At 41.1% G+C, this 20829-nt stretch overlaps 1 protein-coding gene across 1 annotated transcript in view; it reads left to right on the top strand.

Moving 5' to 3' along the window:
• The window catches only part of TMPRSS15 (transmembrane serine protease 15), a 101974-nt gene extending 82388 nt beyond the window's left edge, over nucleotides 1-19586 (top strand). The window contains 7 exon segments of the mRNA XM_054024200.1: nucleotides 3124-3219; nucleotides 8031-8080; nucleotides 8408-8582; nucleotides 14577-14758; nucleotides 15061-15156; nucleotides 17759-17898; nucleotides 19431-19586. Of these exon segments, the coding sequence (XP_053880175.1) occupies nucleotides 3124-3219; nucleotides 8031-8080; nucleotides 8408-8582; nucleotides 14577-14758; nucleotides 15061-15156; nucleotides 17759-17898; nucleotides 19431-19586 (895 nt within the window).
• The last annotated feature ends 1243 nt before the right edge of the window (nucleotides 19587-20829 follow it).

The raw sequence follows: 20829 nt of genomic DNA, 5'->3' as shown, positions 1-20829 counted from the left end.
GTGCAGCAGCAGCAATGCCTACAACAGCTCAGGAACCAGCAACAGCAACTCATTCAAGAGCTGGGGGGCCAACACAAGAATGGTAGTGCTTGCAGCAGCTGGCCGTGTTGATACCAATACCCAGCAGCTCCAATCCTGGGAGAGCAGTGACCCCGAATATCCCCATGGTGCCTTTGAGCCTGACAAATATGGGTCCCAGAGGTGACCTGGAGGCCTTCCTCAGTTTCAGCTGAGTCTGGACCGGGGAATCTTGGGCATGTAAGCAGCCCCCGGGACCAAGTGACGACCCTGTTAGATATGGACGGAATTTGGATCTCCACCCTTGTCAACTCTTGTTGTGGACAGACTCTGGTATGTCAGGACCTTGTCAAGCCCCCAGAACCATAGTTGGGGGTCATTTTGCTGCAGTGTATCATGGGGATGTGAAGCCTTACCCTCAGACCTGGATCACCTTGACTGTGAGGGGGGGATACAAGGATTATGACAGTGGGCCTGGCACCAAGGCTGGCCTAGCCCAGCATCTTAGGTCAAGACTGGAGCAGCTTCTTGGAGGTCCTGCACACCGTGAGCCTCGAGTCCTAAGAACCCCAGGGTGTCTTTGAGGGAGAAGTCCTGGAAGGGACAGACTGGGCACCCAGAAACCTCAACCCAAGCAACCAGCAATACCTCAAGGCTGACCAGGACCTTCCTGATGAAGAGGGTGATCATGGGCCTCTCGCTCATGGTGAACCCCCTGGTTTAGGCTCAGACTTTAACTGTGACTAGTGGGAGGACCCCACCCTTGGACAGGCCTATGAACAGTTGACTCATGTTGATGGGAAGACCATGGAACACTGCCCACCCCCAGGCAATGCAGTATCCCCACTTCTAGTTGATGGGCAACTGCCTCTAGTGAGTTGATCGTAACTCCTGGACCCAGGACATCCAGATCCAGCTGGTAGTCCCCCGATGCCACTGATGGGCCACCTTGCAGCTTGCCCACACCATTCCCATGACGGGACATCTGGGGCATAAGACCTTAGCCCAGATCCTGACACGGTTCTTCTGGCCCAGGATACACCGGGAGGTAAAGGATTTTTGTGACTTCTGTCCAGAGTGTCAACTCACAGCCCCGCGAGGGATACTGAAGGCTTCCTTTGTCCCCCTGCCGGTGATCAACTCCCCCTTCAAGAGAGTCGCAATGGACCTGGTAGGACCCCTCCTGAAGAAAGTCATGGGGTTCCAATATTTCCTGACCATTCTCAACTACACCACTCAGTTCCTGGAGGCGATCCTCCTCCAGAATGTCACGGTGAAAACTGTGGCTGCATAGCTCTTTAGAATCTTTCCCCGGGTGTCTCTCCCCAAGGAAGTCCTGACAGACCAAGGTACCAATTTCACCTCATAACACTTCCAACAGGTCTGTGGCCTGTTACGAATAAAAAAAAAGCTACAAGTGTCCATTTATCACCCACTGACTGATGGGTTAGTAGGGCAGTTTAATTGAGCCCTTAAAGAGATGATGTTGAAGTTTCCGCCAGAAAATCTTTGCCACTGGAACCAGCTTATCCCTCCCCTATTACCTGCCATTAGAGAAATTCCCCCGTCCTCAAGAAAACTGAAGATGTCAGGGAGGTTGCACAGAGTATAAATCAGGGCAGAATTGTAACTCAGTGTATTTTTGGTATACTTCATTATTATGTTCCTACAAATGCCTGTGAGGCCAAGTAATTGCTAGGATGGAATTTTTCAAGTACAGTAATGTGTCATTACAGTAAATGAATCTGAAACAATGCTACTGTACTGTAAATTGGGTGTGTAATAAGGGTGCATTCCCTTTCCAGATTGCTTTTTAAGCAAGCTGGTTTGAATGGACTTGTAACTAGGAACAGACCTATGTTACTAAGATTGCATCTTGAATTGAATCCAGAGTTAACCTTCTCCCAAAGGTTGGGGGTTTAGTTTTTACAGCCCAATGCTCTATTCTGTACACTTTTACACTAGCCTGGCTCCATTAAATTCAATAAAGTGCAACTGCCATGGAACTGATGTGACAGTGGAGAATCACACCCACTGGGTTCTGGTTCAGCTATTAAAGAACCTGGCTCAGGACACAGAAGTTCAGATCAGAATTTACCCTCAGTTTTGGGGGAGTTGAATTGCATATCCGGAGTTATAGTTCTCTCCAAACTGCATACATAAAGTACTGTAGAATTGCTTCACCACTGCCTTGCATCTGTGTAGCCACTTATCTCAATGCAAAGTGAATGTAAGATGCTCCCATATTAGAATGGTAGTATATTATCCTGACATGGCACAGATGTAATAATTACACAAAGTGTGAGTCAATGGAGAATAAATGCACTGCTTTTCTACTCAGCTGACATTCTCAAGCTGGCTAGGTTTTTGTATGCTATTCTGTAGTCTGGTTTAAAAACATTGGGGTTTTTTTAGAAAAAAAATTCTAACCACCAAGACATACACACTAGCCTCCAAGTAACTGAACAATCATATTGTACTTGATCTTTCCATTCCTGTCCCTCTGAGTGGTTCTCTTCCATTCTTAATTTAGAGCTATTTGCCATTTTCACATTAAGTAATATCTTATTTCACAAATAGCTCCATCAAGTCCTTTGACTTTAAATTCTTCTAGATAGAGAATTCACCTCTAGTTGTTCTGTAAAGCCCAGTGTACATGATACTGTTATTTCCCCCTAAAATACAGAACTGTGCTACACATGTTTCAATTGACTATTGTTGGACACTGCATAATAAAATTTAACTCTATCTTTTAAAAATGGCAGTGCAATGCTTTTGCATAGTGGCATTGAAAAACAGAAATCTGATAACTCACTGTCATTAAAATCATTAATCTGGACCTTTCATTGCTATTCAGGCATCTTAAATGAAATATTTCAAGACGTGTGTGTCAGAGTGAAGGTAGTACCTGGTTTTTGTGGGAGTTTTTTTTGGTGTTTGTTTCTGTTCTTTTTCCTTTAGATTTCAAACCTCAAAAATCTTTGAATAAATACCCACTATTCTCGGAACCAGTACTACCAGACATAATCTTTTTTAAATTTGTATTCAGTCAGAGAAACACAATGAGTATCTTAAAAATGTCTCACTTTTTTTCCCTTCTCCTAGAAATATGAATACATCATCAGCGATGTTATCCACTGGAAATGGGCCATTTGTAAAAATCACCAAAGCAGCTAACCAGAGCCTAATACTTACACCAAGGTAGGCATCAATGCATCTTTCTCCCATTAAGGATCAAATTGATCATAGTGGTAAATAAAAATATAATAATAAATGTCTTGTTCTACTTTACTTTACTTGAGAGCCAGTGTGGTCTAGTATATAAGGCACTGCTCTGAAAGCTAGGAGACCTAGATTCTATTCCATCTCTGTCACTGACTTTCTGTGTGACCTTGGGCAAGTCATTGCATGTCTCTGTTTCCCCTGCCATGTGTTGTGTATTGTAAGCTTTTGGGGCAGGGACTTTCTCTATGTGTTTGTCTATTACAATCTTGTTAGGGAGTCTAGGTGCTACTGTGGTTTCAATAATAAATAGTACTATTCTTGCATAGCATTTTGTATCCATAGATCTCAAAGTTTTTACATTAAGTATCATTAACCCCATTTTACAGATGGAGAATAAGGGGTCCAGAGAAGTGAGGTGACTTGGCCAATGTCATCGCTCAGGCTGATGGCAAGAATAGAAGAACCCAGATCTCTTAAGTCCCAGTCCAGTGTTCTATCTTGTAGCCCACACTGCTTCTCATATTAAATATAAAATGTTAGGAAAATACTGAAAACAGGTAGTTTGGGACAAAATCCATAACAAGAACAGAGATCAATACAAATGTAATAGCCAGCTAGGGAAAAAAAAAAAAAAAAAAAAAAAAGTCCTCCTCTTCCTGGTTTGATATGTTTTAAGGCAAGTGGTAGTAACCAAAATAAAATGAGGCCTGTATAGTTCTTCTGGCTTTGTCTCCATATCTTTCTCATGGAAATCAGCTCGTTAAGCGAAGAGCTGTTCAGAACCATATCCTACCCCTAATCTGTTTTACCCTATATTATATCTGATGTGACTTTGAAGGATTCCTATGAGTTTGGAATAATTGGGAGCTTTTCTTGACTATAGACCCTGAATTTAATAGTTGCAAAGAATTACGTTCACAAGAGGTGCAGTGCTTTAGGCACACCTATAAAAGGAGAGGTGCTTGCCATTAACTAGCAAGACAGTTTACACTTCAGTTAAAGCAGTACCTTAAAGGAGCTAAGAAAGCTTAGTAGTCCTATCACATTAACAGTTACATTTTCCTGGAACCTTGATAGATGCGCTGACACAGAAAATCACCATATAATTGCTCAGTTGCTTAGACTGGATTGAAGATGGGATGCATCAATAGTCTTGTAGGCTTCACTTATGAGCCATATTGCACAATAGTAAAGCTATAGAGAATATTTAATTTGCTGCAGAGTTTTCTTTTTCCCTGCTGGAAGCTGATTGATACATTTTCTGTTCTAATTCTATTCTGTTAATACCAAATATTTATCAGTCTCACTGGTGGTGGAAGAAAAACCATCTTAGAGTAATGGAGGATCATTAAAAGCTATTTTTCTTTTTTTTAATAAAATGTACGTCTAAACAAGCATTGCCATGAGAGATCTTAAAGAGCAGCCTATGATTTAAAGGTGTCTTCTATTACTATCAGTTAAACACTAAAGAATGAGGAGAGCAAGAGGAAAAGGAAGACGACCATTCATCTTAACTGCATTCCTACTGCAGAAAGATTTTTCTGTTTATCATCTGGACTCCTGATAAGGGTCACTTTTATTGTGATACTATTATACCTTCATGTAGTTTCACAGAAGTTGTAATGTTACAGAATGAGAGGAGGATTAAAGTGTTTTTCTTTTAGTAAAATAAACTAATAATAATAATAAGTCAATTGATAATCAATACATGAAGGCCAGATCCCACACTGCATTTAGTCCTTACTCAATCAAAACTCCCTTGAAGGTCACCGGAGTTTTGACTGATTAAGAATAGTAAAATGTGACCCAGAGATGAAACCACTGTTCATATCTTGGACACACCGGGAACTTATTTACTGACAGAAGGATAACATTTGCATTGGACCAGATCCTAGCCCTAGAAGCATTGGTGGGGCTATGCACTAAGCAACTCTGTGGCATGGCAGACTCCACAGCTAGAGACAGATTAGGGATTTGTGGGGACCTCGGCCAGAGCAAGTGGGGGCCCCTCTCCACCCCATTCCTCCTGCAGTCTCCTCCTTGGCGCTCCTGCCAGGGAAATGGGGTTGGGGCAGGGGGGCTTGTCCCACCCCACCCCCTGGAACTCCTGGCGGGGAGTGGGGCCAGGGGTGGGGGCTTCCCCCACAGCCCAGCTGGAGCACCAGGAGGGCAAGAGAAGCAGTGCAAGCCCCTGTGCCCCAACCCCACTCCCCGGCAGGAGTGCCAGACAGGCAGATCAGGTCGGGGCACAAGGGCACCTATTTTTGGGGGGGCCCCCAATTGGCCAGGGCCCCTGGACATGGGCCCTGTTGTCCCAGTGGCCAATCCGCCACTGTCCACAGCAAGAAATATTTCTGCTAAGAGCACCTGGGAAGGAGAATATTCACGCAGCCATCAAAGTCATCCAGCCCAACTCCTATATACAGTGACACAAGTGGGCCTTTTGGGAGTAACACAGGGGAAGCAGTCAGCACGCACCAGGCCTTCCTGACATTTCAATGGGAGAGGAGGGGGATTAGAACTGGGTAAATAATTGATTTTTCTGGTTCATTGGCAGCTCTGAAACAATTTTGGTTCGAATCAAACCAAAATCAAAAATTCTGAAAAAATTTGGCAAGTTGAAAAAGTCAAGAGAAATGTCATTGTGTCTAACAGAACCTTTCATTTGACCAAAAATAATGTATTGTTTCCTTTGCAGATTCTTTTAAAAATAATAGCAAAGGAAATAAACAGTTAAATTCCCCAAATGTGGGCATGAGAGGAAGGGAAAGAGGTAGTACTGTCTATCTTATAACCTTTATCCCAGTGATTAGGGCGCTCATGCAGGAGACTCGGGTTCAGTTCCACCCTCTGCTAGATGTAGAAAAGGGATTTGAACACAGGTGTCCATCATTGCAGGAGTGTACCCTAACCACTGGACTATAGGGTATGCTGCTGTTGGGGGTGTTTCACTCTCTCCTATTGAAACTGTTCTAGTGGTTAGGGCAATTTTCTGCAATATGGGAGACCCAAGTTCAAATCCCTTCTCCACATCAGGTACAGGGGACAACTGGATTCAGCTGAATGCCCTAAACACTAAAGTTTAGCCTAAACTTATTAGGGTGGTGGCACTGGCTTCTCTTCTGTTCATTTTGCAAATCGCACCTAATCCCAAATCATTGTTTTGGTCAAAAGCATTTGGCAAATTTGTTCCAAATTCAGGAATACTTTCAGGCTGGTCCAAACTGCATGTTTTGGCTAATAAACTATTCAACTGAAAATTTTCATCCAGCTCTAAGGGGAATGGATCCTCCTCCACTACCCAGCTGGCAGCCATAGGAATGACAAATGGGGATGAACAACCCAGAACCAATCTCCAGACTGACAGCTCCAACATGAAGTAAAGGTGGAGGCTCGCCAGTTTGAAGTCCCTCTGGTCATGGCAATAAGGGGGTGTCAGCAGTGTAAGAAATACCCCAGTGAGTTGCTACTCCTACACATAGCTCCCTGCTGTAGATTAAAGAGTAGGAGATGCTAGATGTTGTGTCACCATCACAGAAGGCATGGGCCCTGTCCAGATAAGCTAACGTTCTATCCCACCTCCTGCTGAACCTGCATTAGGAGTGGGCTGCATTAGTTCCTGCACTCTCTGCAGCTCCATGGAATCCATGTAAGGCAGTTTGGTGGAGATGGAGCTCATTTGCAAGTTACCAGTTACTGTGCAATCCTGCTGGAAGCAGCTGTGTTCCCTGCCCTACCCCTTTCTGTACCAGCTTATTCAGCCTCCCTGCCAGATGGCCCAATGCACAGCTGGTTTATATGGGCTTATGCGTTTTCAATGGGAGTTTGAGTAAAGACTGAAGAATTTGGCTTCAATGGTGTAAACTACATCCTTGGAGTTATATGTAAGACTGAAAATAGGAGATATTTGCAATGTGAAAACAATACAGTGATTCTGGATTACAATATGAGAGTATATGTTATTGTATAATAGGGAAATGTTGATAGTTACATTTATATAATCCTGCTATATTACTCTGTATACATTTAAAAAACAAACTATGTATTAAACTAGTCCTCTGTTGATATTCTTTCCTGGTATATTTTTGTATATATCAGATTTAATTGGTGGCACAGGCACTGTTCCCAGTGCTTGGATTCATTACGAGCTATGAAGATAATCTTAAAACCTCTAGGTGTCAGAAATACTTGAGTAGTTTTGATCTGTGGCCTTGTGCTCTTCAGGCTTCTGGCTTTATTTTTCTTCTAAATAATTCCTAAGCCTTTATATGTGTCTATATATATTCTACAGTGCAATGTTATCTCCATGAAAGCTACACTGATATCAGACTCATTATATATATATATATATATATATATATATATATTTTAATTCTTTGGTTACACTGATATCTAGTGGCAAGTTCCTGAATACACCTAAGAAGGCAGCAAAAAAATCCATATTGAATTCAGATTATATTGGATTCAGAATTTTAGCAGATGACATTTCTCCCCTAAAGATTAGGCTATTTTAATTTCTATAATATGCTGTTTTTAATCAAATGTCCAGCAAAGGAGAATTTATATGTGTGATATCCATATTGTATATTATATTTGAAACTTACATTTAAGCATTGGGTAGTACAGCTAAATTACTGCACATTAATACCGTGGTTTTCCTTTAGAAAAAGGAAACTTGATGTACAGAAGAAGTTTTGTAATGATGCTAAACTGCACTTAAACATACTCATGTAATGTCACCTGGCCTGCAGATACCTGTATTTTTAACAACTGTGCTTTCATTCTAGCAAACAGTGTCTCAGTAATCTGGTGATTCATCTGCAATGCAACAATAAACGTAAGTAAATATTTCATAAGAAACTTCCACTTTAAAAATCAAATTGTTGGCTCCATAAACTTCATGTATATTGTTTGAAAGATTTTGGCAGTGAAATAAACTGTATTTTCATATAAACAATGAAGCAGGAACATTTATAATCTTCAGTTGTTTTTAGACTTAAACATACAATGGGTGCAAACAAAATGATGATATCCACACCACACCCCCGCCCCCAAACTCTAGGAAAGATCAGATCCAGTTCCAGACTGGAACTTTGTATCTTGGGCACATCTTGAAATATGGCATAAATTAATTTCAGACTTCCCCTCCCCTTTCTAATTCTAGCTTGTGGAAAACGACTCATAACTCAGGAGATCGGTGCAAAGATTGTAGGTGGAAGTGATGCCAAAGAAGGAGCTTGGCCTTGGGTAGTCTTGCTGCTTTTTAATGAAAAACCTACATGTGGAGCTTCCCTCATCAGTGCTGAATGGCTGGTCTCAGCAGCGCACTGTGTATATGGGTAATGTTTACTTTCTCCTTAATACATAGACCACGATGACCCTCCCAAAATGTACATGTACCCTGATAAGATGCTCGTTCATAAAGCTGGGTTACAGAATGTGTAGATCAATCTCTAATAATTTTCATATGACTTTACATTGTGCCTCTTCATATAACCTTGTGGTGGGTCTACCCACGTGTGACCTCTGTTTTCATGGAACTTTGTATCAAAGCCTCATTTAGAAACTTTGCATTGCCCTTGGTATAATATTATAGCCCCTAAGGATAGAATAAGATAGAAGAAAAAATTCTGTTTGCTAGCAGTAGAACAAGAGCTCTTCCCCCCACACTCTTAATCAATTGCCCTGTTGAATGAATGAGGTGTGGATGAGCAAGGCATGAAAGGCAGCACCTCCAGACAGCCTCAACTGTTGGAGAGGGGCTGGGAGCCAGACCCAAGGACAATAAAAGGTGTCAAGTGGGCTCATTAAAGACAAGCAGACATACTGACGGCCTCGGGGGTTAGAAGCAAGCTCCTTCTTTTGGAAACACCCTCTTTGCAGCATTGGGACAACACTCAAAAGAAAGCAGCACAAAGGACCAATGGACACAGACACAAAGTTTGAATCTGGTATAGATTTGCATAAGAGGAAAGCTGCTATAAAAGTGAGGTGTCTTGCAGAGGACCCCGGGTCTCGTCTTGTCAACATGGGAGCATCGATCCGGATCGGCAGAAGCCCGGCTCCACCCCCTCCCTCATCTAACTCACCTGGCCAGTGAAGTTAAGGGGAGCAACTAATTGGTAACAACAAGACGGAATGGGTTTGTGTGTGTGTGTGTGTGTAAGTGTAATATATTATATGCATATGATACAGTGTTAATGAATACATGTATTACTAATAAATGTGGCGTTCTGCCTTATTCCCCCTGAAAAGATCCTGTGCAGTACTTTAAGTACAACAAATGGCCCTGACCTATCAATCGGATATGCATGTCTACACTGCGATAAAAGACCTGCGGCATGGCCACTGCTGGCCCTGGTCTGCTCACTTGGGCTCACAGGACTCAGGCTGCGGGGCTATGAAATTTCTGTGTAGGCATTCAGCCTTGAGCTGTAGCACAGACTCTGAGACCCCGCAAGGGGAGAAGGTCTCAGAGCCCAGGCTCCAGCCCAAGCCTGAAAGCCTGCTCTGAATTTTTTAGACCTTCAACCTGAGCCCTACTGAGATGGGCTCTGCGACTTGGTACTGCAGATTTTTTATTGTAGTGTGGACAGACCCATAGAGTCCCATTGAAGTCAGTGGGAACCACATATTCACAGGGATCTCCCCTTATGGATCCTATGAAAGGGAATAAATGTGGTTGCCTTCGATAGCAGGGGACTGAACTCATTGACCCAGGAGGTATGTTCCAATCCTATATTTTTCTGTTCTGATGGATCTGACTGCAGAATTGAGGCTTACATTTATGCTTTTAATAATATTCTTTTTTATTATTATTGCCTCAGTAAAATGACTTTTCCGTGCTAGAATAATGTTTTGCCAAAGTAGTTGTTTATTTTCAAAGTTGAAAAAGAATTATTTAGTGGTCCAAAGGCCCATCAGATAAATGATTCAGAGTAGGTACTTGAAAATCATACCCAATAACAAAACTGTGTTCAAATGGAGAATAGCCAGAGTCAATAGAAAGTATGAGGGAAAAATTAATGTAGGGGGCTTGAGACAGTTTTGTAGGATTTTTCAAACACCTAATTTCTCTCTCTCTCTCTCCCATTCCCCAATGTATAATGTGGTGGTGGAAACTCATGTACAGCAAGGACCCAGTTTTAGAAAAATGACATTACTGCTGAAGTCTGCACCAGTCTAGGGAAAAACCTGAAATTAATGATAGGTACAGTTAACAACCCAGCTCATCATTTATTATGTACCGAATTATTCACTCACCTAATAAGAGATTGAGTCCAGCTCCCGGCGTTCTTAGTAGCCCCACATTTCAATGACTTCAGTAAGGAGTCATTTACATCAAGAGACACGTTTTTGAAAATGGAAGGTTGTATACATTAAATATATGATACCTCATCAAGCATTTGCACTTTATCTGTAATTTGGTGTCTTCATTACTCACTCAAAGCTTTCCCAATGGTGTGAGAGTAAAGAATGACATCATATCTCATAAAGGTAAATTTAGGTGTTGCCTGTGTAATTATGACTCTGCTGTACACTATGAGAGACTGATCAAGATTTACACTACTCTACATAATTGGAATAAATCTCAATTTGTCTGAATAGATGTTTTAATCACCTCAAGTAGTCTCTATGGTGCACTACCCAGAATGTTAGGAGATGAGGTATATTTTAAAATATTTCCTACAATATGTTACCATTATATCTATAATTAAAGTGCTGTAGAGGGGACCAAGAATAGGAAAACAGTGTTTAAAAAAAATCATGGAAGAGCTATCACTATTGTCCGAGAGTAAAATCCATTTATTTATGTCTGAATATTGGTGACATTGTGGCAGAATTTACTGAAGCCGTCTCTATCCATTGCTACCTATGAACACTTAGCAGATGATTTCCCAGTAATCTGCTACACACCATCTATTCAGCTCCTCCATGATCATACCTTATTACAATGACTTGCCACCATTCCTTCTGTGATAACTGTCTCAAAGTTATTTCCATCTCTGTGCCGGATGTGACCAAAGTACGTGCGTTTGTGCCTGTTGATTTCTGACAAAGTCTGCTTCTCTCCAGCAATGCTCCTAACAAACATTCCTCATCTTTTCTATCCAGGAGATATTCAAGAGTCTTTGCCAGCACCACATTTCAAGGGCTTCAGTTTTCTTCTTGTCAGCAGCCTTAATTTCCCACAATTCACATCCATAGGTTGCTATTGAGAAAATTAAGTTTTTCACCAGTTGAAACTTTGTACATTTTAAAATTCTATGTTTTTTTCCTCCAAACTTTTGTTAGGGGGTCATTGCGGAGCAAACCATTCCTGTATTTCCTCCAATTTCTTTAGAACAGCCTCCTTGGTTGGATATGTATGACCCCAGATAACAAATAATTTACTAACTCTACATCTGGAGCATTAATTGAGGTGTTTGCTTTCATCTTGTTTTTGTTAATCATGAATTTCATTTTCACCATATTCAGAGATAGTCTCTAACGTGCCACAAGTACTCCTAGTTGTTTTTGTAAACAGAGAGAATCTACATAGCCAGACAATCCTGCTGTCAGAGTGCCAAAGCCTGAGATGATGGGGCATCCAAGATTCCCAGGTTTATGGATCTTGGGTAGCAGATAGAATACCCCTGGTCAGGGGTCTAGGGGGTGTGTCTGTGTAGATTTGCTCCTGTGCTTCTTCACAGAGTTTCTTGATCAGATGGTGTAGTTTCCTTCAGTAACCCTCAGTGTGATCAGAGGGTAATAGCCTGTAGAATGTGGTGTCAGAGAGTCGCCTAGCAGCCTCTTGTTCATATTCTGACTTATTCATGATGACGACAGCACCTCCTTTGTTAGCCTTTTTGATTATATTGTCAGAGTTGTTTGAGGCTTTTGTTGAATAGCCACTTTTAAGTCTATTATTGTAGGACCTAACCACATCAGCCACACCAACAGGGGCTCATTCACCTGCACATCTACCAATGTGATATATGCCATCATGTTGAAGCAATGCCCCTCTCCCATGTACATTGGCCAAACCAGACAGTCGATACGCAAAAGAATAAATGAACACAAATCAGAATTCATAAACCAGTCGGAGAACACTTCAATCTCCCTGGACACTCAATAACAGACTTAAGTGGCAATTCTTCAACAAAAATGCTTCAAAAAGACTCCAAATATAAAGTGCAGAACTGGAATTAATTTGCAAACTGGACACCATCAAATTAGGCCTGAATAAAGACTGGGAGTGGACAGGTCACTACAAAAAGTAATTTCCCCACGCTAATTTCCACCTATTGTTACTCACACCTTCTTGTCAACTGTTTGAAATGGGCCACCCTGATTACGTTGGCCTCATTACCAGTACAAAAGTGATTTTTCCTCCCTTGGAATTCTACTGTTGAGAATAGCCCACTTCCACTGTAATTGAATTCTCATTAGCACTGACCCTCCCACTTGGAAAGGCAATTCCCATCTTTTCATGTACTGTGTTTATATACCTGTCTACTGTATTTCCCACTCCATGCATCTGATGAAGTGGGTTTTAGCCATGAAAGCTTATACCCAAATTTGGTTGGTCTCTAAGGTGCCACAAGGACTCCTTGTTGTTTTTGCTGATACAGACTAACACGGTTACAACTCTGAAACCTGTTTTTTCAGAGACACCAATATTTGTTGCATTTCAATCACTATAGAGAAGCCTGGGTGTTCACCTTCAACCAGGCTCAGAAGTATTTATATTGTTTGTAAATCAATTAATTCAGTAGACATTTGAGGATTCAAAACAACTTCAGCCATAAAGCAGGTCTCTAACTAAAGTACATCCTAAACAGCTCAGCAATTAATACAGATTGTTGAGGAACAAACTTGTATTTTTCTTTTTGTTTAAATGCTATGTTTCTATTATGTTCAGATAGTCTTAACTTTTGATTTTCTAGTTTTTTTTTTTTCAGCTGTAGGTTAAAAACCATTTAAAAATAAGATTTCTAATGGTGTCTACTCTGCAATCAGGAGGTATGATTGCAGCATATCTAGACATACCCGAGCTAACTTTGATCTAGCTAGCTTGAGTAACAATAGCCATGAAGTTGCGGCAGCATGGGCTAGTCTTGTCCACCCCGAACCCTGAGTGCATACTCAAGAAGCCACTGCCCCTACACAGTGGTTTCACTGCTATTGTAACTTGAGCTAGCTAAATTAAAGCTAGTTGGGATAGGTCTATAGGTGCTGCAATCACACCTCCCAGTTGCAGTTTAGACATACCCTCAGTCTACCCTCCCCAAGGTATTTCATGCTCATAATTTCCTATCTGAGGGATGATTATTAATTGCATAGGAATTTTTAATTTCAGCAGTTTGAAAGATCATAATAATTAATGATTCTTCCATAATTGTACTATTGTCCAAGCAATTCTGTATAAATGTATTTTTTGGCTTAATACCAAAAATGAACTGATAATTCGGATATGAAACTTTAGGCCACTAGCGCTGTCAGAAAACCGTAAGCAATTTCAAAAGACAATATGCTACACCACATAATCTGAAAAAATATACAAAGTGTGTGTATATATTCATTCTTGAGGAGCGTAGAGGAGCGGACTCACTCCTGCAGCACCTCCTGCTGGTGACTTCTGGGAATTAGCTTTTCCAGCATCCTGGAGCGCTCCCTGCAGGCCAGTGATCCACCTGTCCTCTGGCCCCCATGTCCCTCCCAGACCCCAGTGCCCTTGTATCTGGGGTACACCCCCCAGTACTAGGGTCTCTCCTCCCCAGGGAACCCCCACCCACTATCCCTACCTCACCTCAGAATAAGGCCACTGCCAGTCACCAACTAGCCCCCGCTCCCTGGGGCAGACTGCAGGATAGGCCACTCATCACAGGTAAGGTTGGGTTTGGACCAGCTGCCTTGGCCTAGCTCTGGGTTTCTCTCTGCAACCCCCAGTACCCCTTGACCTCCTATTAGGCCGCAGCCTGGGGCTATCCAGGCTGGAGCTCCTCAGCCTTTCCCCGGCCCTGCTCCACCCACATACTCTGTCTTAGCTCCCTACAGCCAGGCCCTTCTCTCTCTGAAGGCAGAAAAAGCACTTTGCTCCCAGCCTTTTTATACAGGCCAGCTGAAGCCTGATTGGGGCGTGGCCCAGCTGCAGCCACTTCCCCCAGTCAGCCAGGGTTTTACCTTGCCCAGCCCCAGCCCTCTGCAGGGCTTTTCCAGTCCCTCCAGGGCCGGAGCAGGTGTTCACCCCGCTACAAGGGGATTAAAGATTAATGCAAATTATACATAGCAAATTGTTCAAGTCCTTCATTTGATAATAAATAATTGTGAATATTCCTTGCAATCTCTAGGAGGAATTTAATACCGTCTCAGTGGAAAGCAGTTCTGGGCTTGCATACCACTTTGAATCTGACATATCCTCAAACAGTAATTGAAGAGATCGATCAAATTGTCATAAATCCTCATTATAACAAGCGCACAAAAAATAATGACATTGCTATGATGCATCTTCAATTCAAAGTGAATTATACAGGTAGGATTGTTGATCTTCTCTTACACATTTATTTACTCTGTATGAATGAATTTGGTCGCTCCAGGTGGACTAGTCAACCTGACTTTACTCAGTAACGATGGGTTAATGGGATAGTTGGACTTGTCCTTATAAATTAGATATAATCTTGGGAAAACCAATCATAGCGGACGCAGTCCTGCGCTTGTTGGGAATTTTGCCTGAGCAAGGAAGAGAGGGTTTGGATCAATGTGCATTTTGGTAACTGACATCACAAAAAACAGAACGCTGGAAACAACTTGAAAATAATGATGTCTCTTTCACAGGTTACATACAGCCTATTTGCTTACCAGAAGCAAGTCAACAGTTTTTGCCAGGAATGAATTGCTCCATTGCTGGCTGGGGTAGAACTACAAATCAAGGTGAGTCACCACACTTTTAAAAATACCACAAAAAATAATGAGAAAACTCTTTCTTTGCTGTCAGAGATGTATTTTTTACTTTACGTTTTAAAGTCTTGAAGTGATGGGAAATCTACCACATTGCTTGGGAAGTTGTTCCAATGGCTAATTTCCCTCCCTGTTAACAAAGTATGTGTTATTTCCAGGTTGATTTCTATTATCGTGTTTCTGATTGTGTGCACACAATAGAAGTCAGTGTGAGCTGCCTGTACATATTTGTGGGCTGGATGTGTATGTAATAGTAATACCTGCCTCTTAAATAGCATCTTTCATCAGTATTTCTCAAAGCGATTTACAAAGGAAGTGTTGTTATAATTATTTTGCAAGTGGGGAAACTGAGTCACAGAGTGGTGAGATGACTTGCCCAATATCACCCAGCAGGTGAGTGGCAAAGCCATAGCCAAAACTAAGGTATCCTGAGTCCCAGTCTAGTGCTCTCTTCATTCAGCCACCTTCTGTAACATTAAAGGTCTCTAAAAAGGTCATATACTGTGACCGTTTTTTTGCCATTCACTATAATGGAGTACTCCTTCATAAGGAAAAAAATGTCCATTATTTCCTTGTTTCTGTAGATGTAAGGCTGAAATCCTGCCTTTCACTCCATTTCATCTTGCCTAAGCAACATAGGATGCAGAGAGAAATAAAATTCAGATCCAGATTTTGAACATCCCAGCCTTCAGGAGCATTTGGGTGCAAGAAGTTGGTTCCAGTCCTCTAGAGGAAGGCCATTTTCATAAAATCTGATTATCCAGTTTGGATGAACACCATGCAGTTCATATGACATACCACAAGCCCATCAGAAGTGAGGGAAAGAAAAGGGACGTCAGCTGTTGAGAGACATCAACGAGGGAAGGCTGTTTATCTAAACTTTTAAAAATTAAAAAAAAATATTTAGGGTCATTTTAGACAAAAGGATGAAATTCAGGCCCAGTGTTAACATTTCTGGGGTCGTTTGCCTGTTCTTAACAAAGATCTCATATTGTCATGGCCGGGTTGTGGGCAGTCAGACCTGGTTGTCAGAGCCAGAGTCACAAGAGAGGAGTCAGGTTCAGGAGACAAACTGGAGGTCAGAACCATGAATCACATGCCAGGAAATCAAGTCAGAGGAGCAGGGTGGCACACAGTCCAGAACAGGGTGAAGCCCAGTTGTTTGGATAGCTTCCTGTGTCTGCTGCTGGACCAGCAGGCTAATCAGCTGCTCCGGGACTCCACCAAAAGTACTGAAAGGCCAAAGTTTCAAACTGGGGCTGGGCTTTTTGGATCCAAGGTAAGCAAGTCTTAGTAGGCTGCCAGATGGAGGGTTGGAGTATGGCTGTTCCTATAAACCCTGGAAACCCAGGTTTATGACTTGTGGGTCATGACACATACATGCTACCATGCCCTAATGTATCCAACCACATCAGTGACAGAGAATTCTCACTAACATGTTTTCGGTGGCAAACATTTTTAAATGTCTCAAATGATTATTTTAAAATTTAGTGAACAATTGCTCCTGCCTGAGATATTTTTGCCAAAATTTCAGCCTGCAACCAATCTTTAAGTTCTTTTCATAAACCCACCCAAAATAAAAAATTGCCATTTAAAAATGAACACACCCTGAAATGTATTTATACTGTACTGCATAACAAAGCAGATTTTCACTTTTCAGAGATTGTTATTGCAGACGGAGCCAAATTCTGTCCTGAGACAAAGGAGGTTGCATAGGGGAATCTGATGGCAGAATGTAGCTCATAGGATATTATTATTACTGGTAAAGATGCATACAGAGGAAAGAATGCAGCTTGACTGTTAGAGCCTAGGCTGAATTTCCAGGGCTGAGAATTTACATTTTCATTTGTAAATCAAGCATATTGATCTGGTGTCACAGAGCAATAAACTGCCATTTTTGCTGAGCTACTTTCAGAGTATAATTGCACCGTAAAACGTTGGTTAATAATTAATAACATACATTAGTGTAAGGGGTTAAAATGACCAACTGAAAATCATACAATGTACTCAAAGAATCTGGATAGTCAAAGCCACGTTTTTAATGAGTCCTTAGATCCATGCATAATAATATTCATTTATTTTAATGGTCTTCATTAAGTTATTTGAAAAACAAAATTTAGTTGTGATCTCTATTATAAAAGCTCAGGATTTCATTCACTACTGTTTACTCAAGAATAACTCCTTGACTGAGGAGGAAGCGGGGGGGGGTCTAGTGCACAGCACACTAGACTGGGACTCAGGAGACCTGTATTCAAATCCTAGCTCAGCCTTATTTCTCTTTGTGATCTTGGGCAAGTCACATAATATACCCTCTGCCTCAGTTCCCCATCTGTAAAATAGAGTTAATATATTCTACCTCACAGAGGATAACATCCATTAATAATAGTGAGCCAGGGCCTTATAAGTTCCTAGATACATTTTAGTGGGGTATAAACTGATATAATGACATGGCAACCCAGGCCCTCGATAGTGCTGTGTAATGAGAGTGAAATATCTGACTCACTAAGAGTAATGGCTGTTGTTTATGCTATGCATTTTGATCATTTTGGTTGTGTATACTCTGTATTTTGATAAGGTTCCACTGCAAACATATTGCAAGAAGCAGAGATCCCTCTTATTACAAATGAGAAATGCCAACAAAAGATGCCAGAATATAATATTACAGAGAATATGATGTGTGCAGGCTATGATGAAGGAGGAGTAGATTCTTGTCAGGTAAGTAAAAACAACCCATTTGCATTGCTAATATTATATTCCTTCTAATTACTTGTGGAAGCAGAGAAAGAACTGACAGGAAGGGGACTGCAATGCATGACAGTTCTTTCTCTGCTTCCACATACTGAACAGCTCACTGGTTGATCCTCTGATCATTAAAAACTAGCCACTCACTGTCAGAATATAATTTCTACTCAGAGCCTTACATATTTCGTACTGTAACAAGATACATGCTTTAAAGATTACAAGCTATTTTGTACCTCATAGACTTTAAGGCCAGAAGGGACTTTTCTGACAAAACCACTAGAGGGCAATATGGGGTGTTGGAAGTGCCACATATTGAACTTCACACAGTTTCTGGTCTGCAATCTCCTCAAGAGGAAGAGATGTTTGTGGGTGGAAATGTGAGGTGTGAGGCTTAAATACCAAGCTGACACAAGTCTAAAAAATACTTTAGATAGATGGATGGAGAGTAGTAAGGGGGCATTACCTTCAAACATTTAGATTCCATGGATCCTCAAGAAATGGAAGCTCCAACAACTTGGAGGAACTGCCCTTCTCTCTGATAAGATAACACTGTTGCTCTCTTATGATCTTCCTGCCCTCTAGCAGCAGAGCTTCCTAAGGAGCCATTGGCCACCCCAGCACAGCCTACAATGCACTCCCTCTCTATGGGGAGGCAGGCAGCATTGAATGTTACTTAGTTCTGCTTCTAGCGGCATGAACTCTCTGTTTTTGCTGACTGTTTTCATCACATTCTAATGGGAGCATGCTACAGAATGTGGTTCTCACTGGATCTACCCTGTGCTGCTTCTGACTTGTGCCCCATAACTGCAAGACTAGACCAAATGAAGTTGCCTTTAGGGAGTTACAGCAGACTCTCAGAAAAAAGGAGGTCATACCGCGTTGGCTCCACTCTGCACTCTTTAAGCTTGTGAGGCTTTCCCTACTTGTTTTGCTTTTATTTGCATCCCCTTATGCCCCACTGAAGAGGGAAGAACAAGGCCTTAATATTATACAGAGTGCAAGAGATCAGTGTTATAATCAATGACCAAAGAACCATGAATTAGGAAGGATATAGCAAGCATAGACAGCCTGTAGGTTGCTGACAGAGTGAGAGAGCTTCTGCAGCTGCTCTGCAGGCTTTGAGAGAGAGATTTTATTTCCCCCAGACCTTTTTCAGAAGTCCCCTGTGCAAAGCCCGTTTAATCAGGATTTGTGCAAGGTAAGAGCATACAACCTAAAGTTGATAAGTAAAACAATTAATTCAAAGGGTTCTACTATGCTTCATGATTGATACAGTTCATGACTGACAGGTGTGTAAGAGCTTAAGATCACATGTTATGTTTAAAAAAATCAGTAAACAGTGTTCTCTTTTGAGTATTTCTTCATGTGGGTCCCCTTCTGGGCATATCGGGAGCATGTGCACCAAAACCGGGATACACACAGACAAAACAGCTTGAAGATCCAAAGTTACTTAAGATAGAAAGCAGTTATTTTTTTTTTTTAACTCTTGAATTTCAAAATTGCAGGGAGATTCAGGAGGGTCCCTGATGAGTCAAGACAATAACAGGTGGCTTTTGGCAGGTGTGACATCCTTTGGCTATCAATGTGCATTGCCCCAGCGTCCTGGAGTGTATGTTCGAGTCACACAATTTGTGGACTGGATAAAACAATTCATACGTTAGCTTGACTTCAAAAACCAAAATAGAATGTAAAAACAAATATTAAGCAAGATTAGTTCTGAATGCTATGTGGTATATTATAATGATGAGAGAAACTGAATAAAATCCTGTCATTCAAAGTGAGATTTAGACCTAAACAAACTTTTGGGAGGAAAACATTAAATATTAAGAAAACTCTGTCATGTCAGAAAGCAGTATTTCAAAACAGCAGCTGTCTCTTTTGCCACTGGTTCTTACCACTTTACATTGACAGCTATATGAGATATGGTTTTACTATTTGTCCACCTTACAGACATATTATTTAAAAAATGCCAATGCCCAGTACATTATAGAAACCTGCACAAAGATTTAGAAGGAATAAAATCTGTGATTTGCAAAGGATACGCTCTTTATTGAGTAACAGTGATATAAATTATTTATTCCAGTTTTTCAGGGTTTTTAATGCTTTCCTTCCCAATGTCCATTCCCATTTCAATGCATAGGGAATTTTGTTTAATAATCCCCATACATCAAAATGGGGCTGTACCCTAACTGTTTATGAGATCATGAGAGCTCCTTTGTTTCTATTACAAACAGTTTTGGAATAAATTTTATACATGGAGATGGCGTGCAAATCAATCTGGCTGCTTTATAATGGGATAAACTGACCTGGGGCCAATTTTTTTCCCTGGTGTCACTGTTTTGGAATTAATGAAGTTACACCAGGGATGAACACAGTACCTTTTTTTATTATTATTTCTGGCAAACATCCTGGAAATTACTGTTAAGCTATCTAATTATAGATAGACGTTTGTGCACACAAAAACCAAACTCTTCTGTTATAAACTGTAATGCTCTTAAAAGCATCTAACAATAAGCATCCTCAGCCAATTTTGCAAGGAAAATAAACATGCCACTCTAGTTGCTGCTTGGTATATTACGTGTTTACTTTCAGTCATCAGTACAAAGGACTTTAAAAGAATGTTTTGGATTGTTTTGTTTTGTTTTAACAATTAGGGTGAATCACCCACTAGAGGACTTCAATTGTGTAAAATATTAAATAGTCTGACTGTTTTAATTTCTTGGGTTCTTCTCCAAATAAAACTTTCTCTAAATGTAAACATAAATAACTGTGTACTCACAATTTATGTATGTTTGTATCTAATGATGTAATCATTCTAGGGCAGTGGCATGTTCCATTTGTTTCTGCTCAGTGCCTGCTATAGAACAATTAAAATCTAATTAATTCCACGATGTTACATAAAAG

This window comes from Malaclemys terrapin, chromosome 1 (genome assembly GCF_027887155.1).
Source record: "Malaclemys terrapin pileata isolate rMalTer1 chromosome 1, rMalTer1.hap1, whole genome shotgun sequence".
Taxonomy (NCBI): Eukaryota; Metazoa; Chordata; order Testudines; family Emydidae; genus Malaclemys; species Malaclemys terrapin.
The sequence above is the reverse complement of the archived record's forward strand: the minus strand, read 5'-3'. Positions and strand labels throughout refer to the sequence as shown.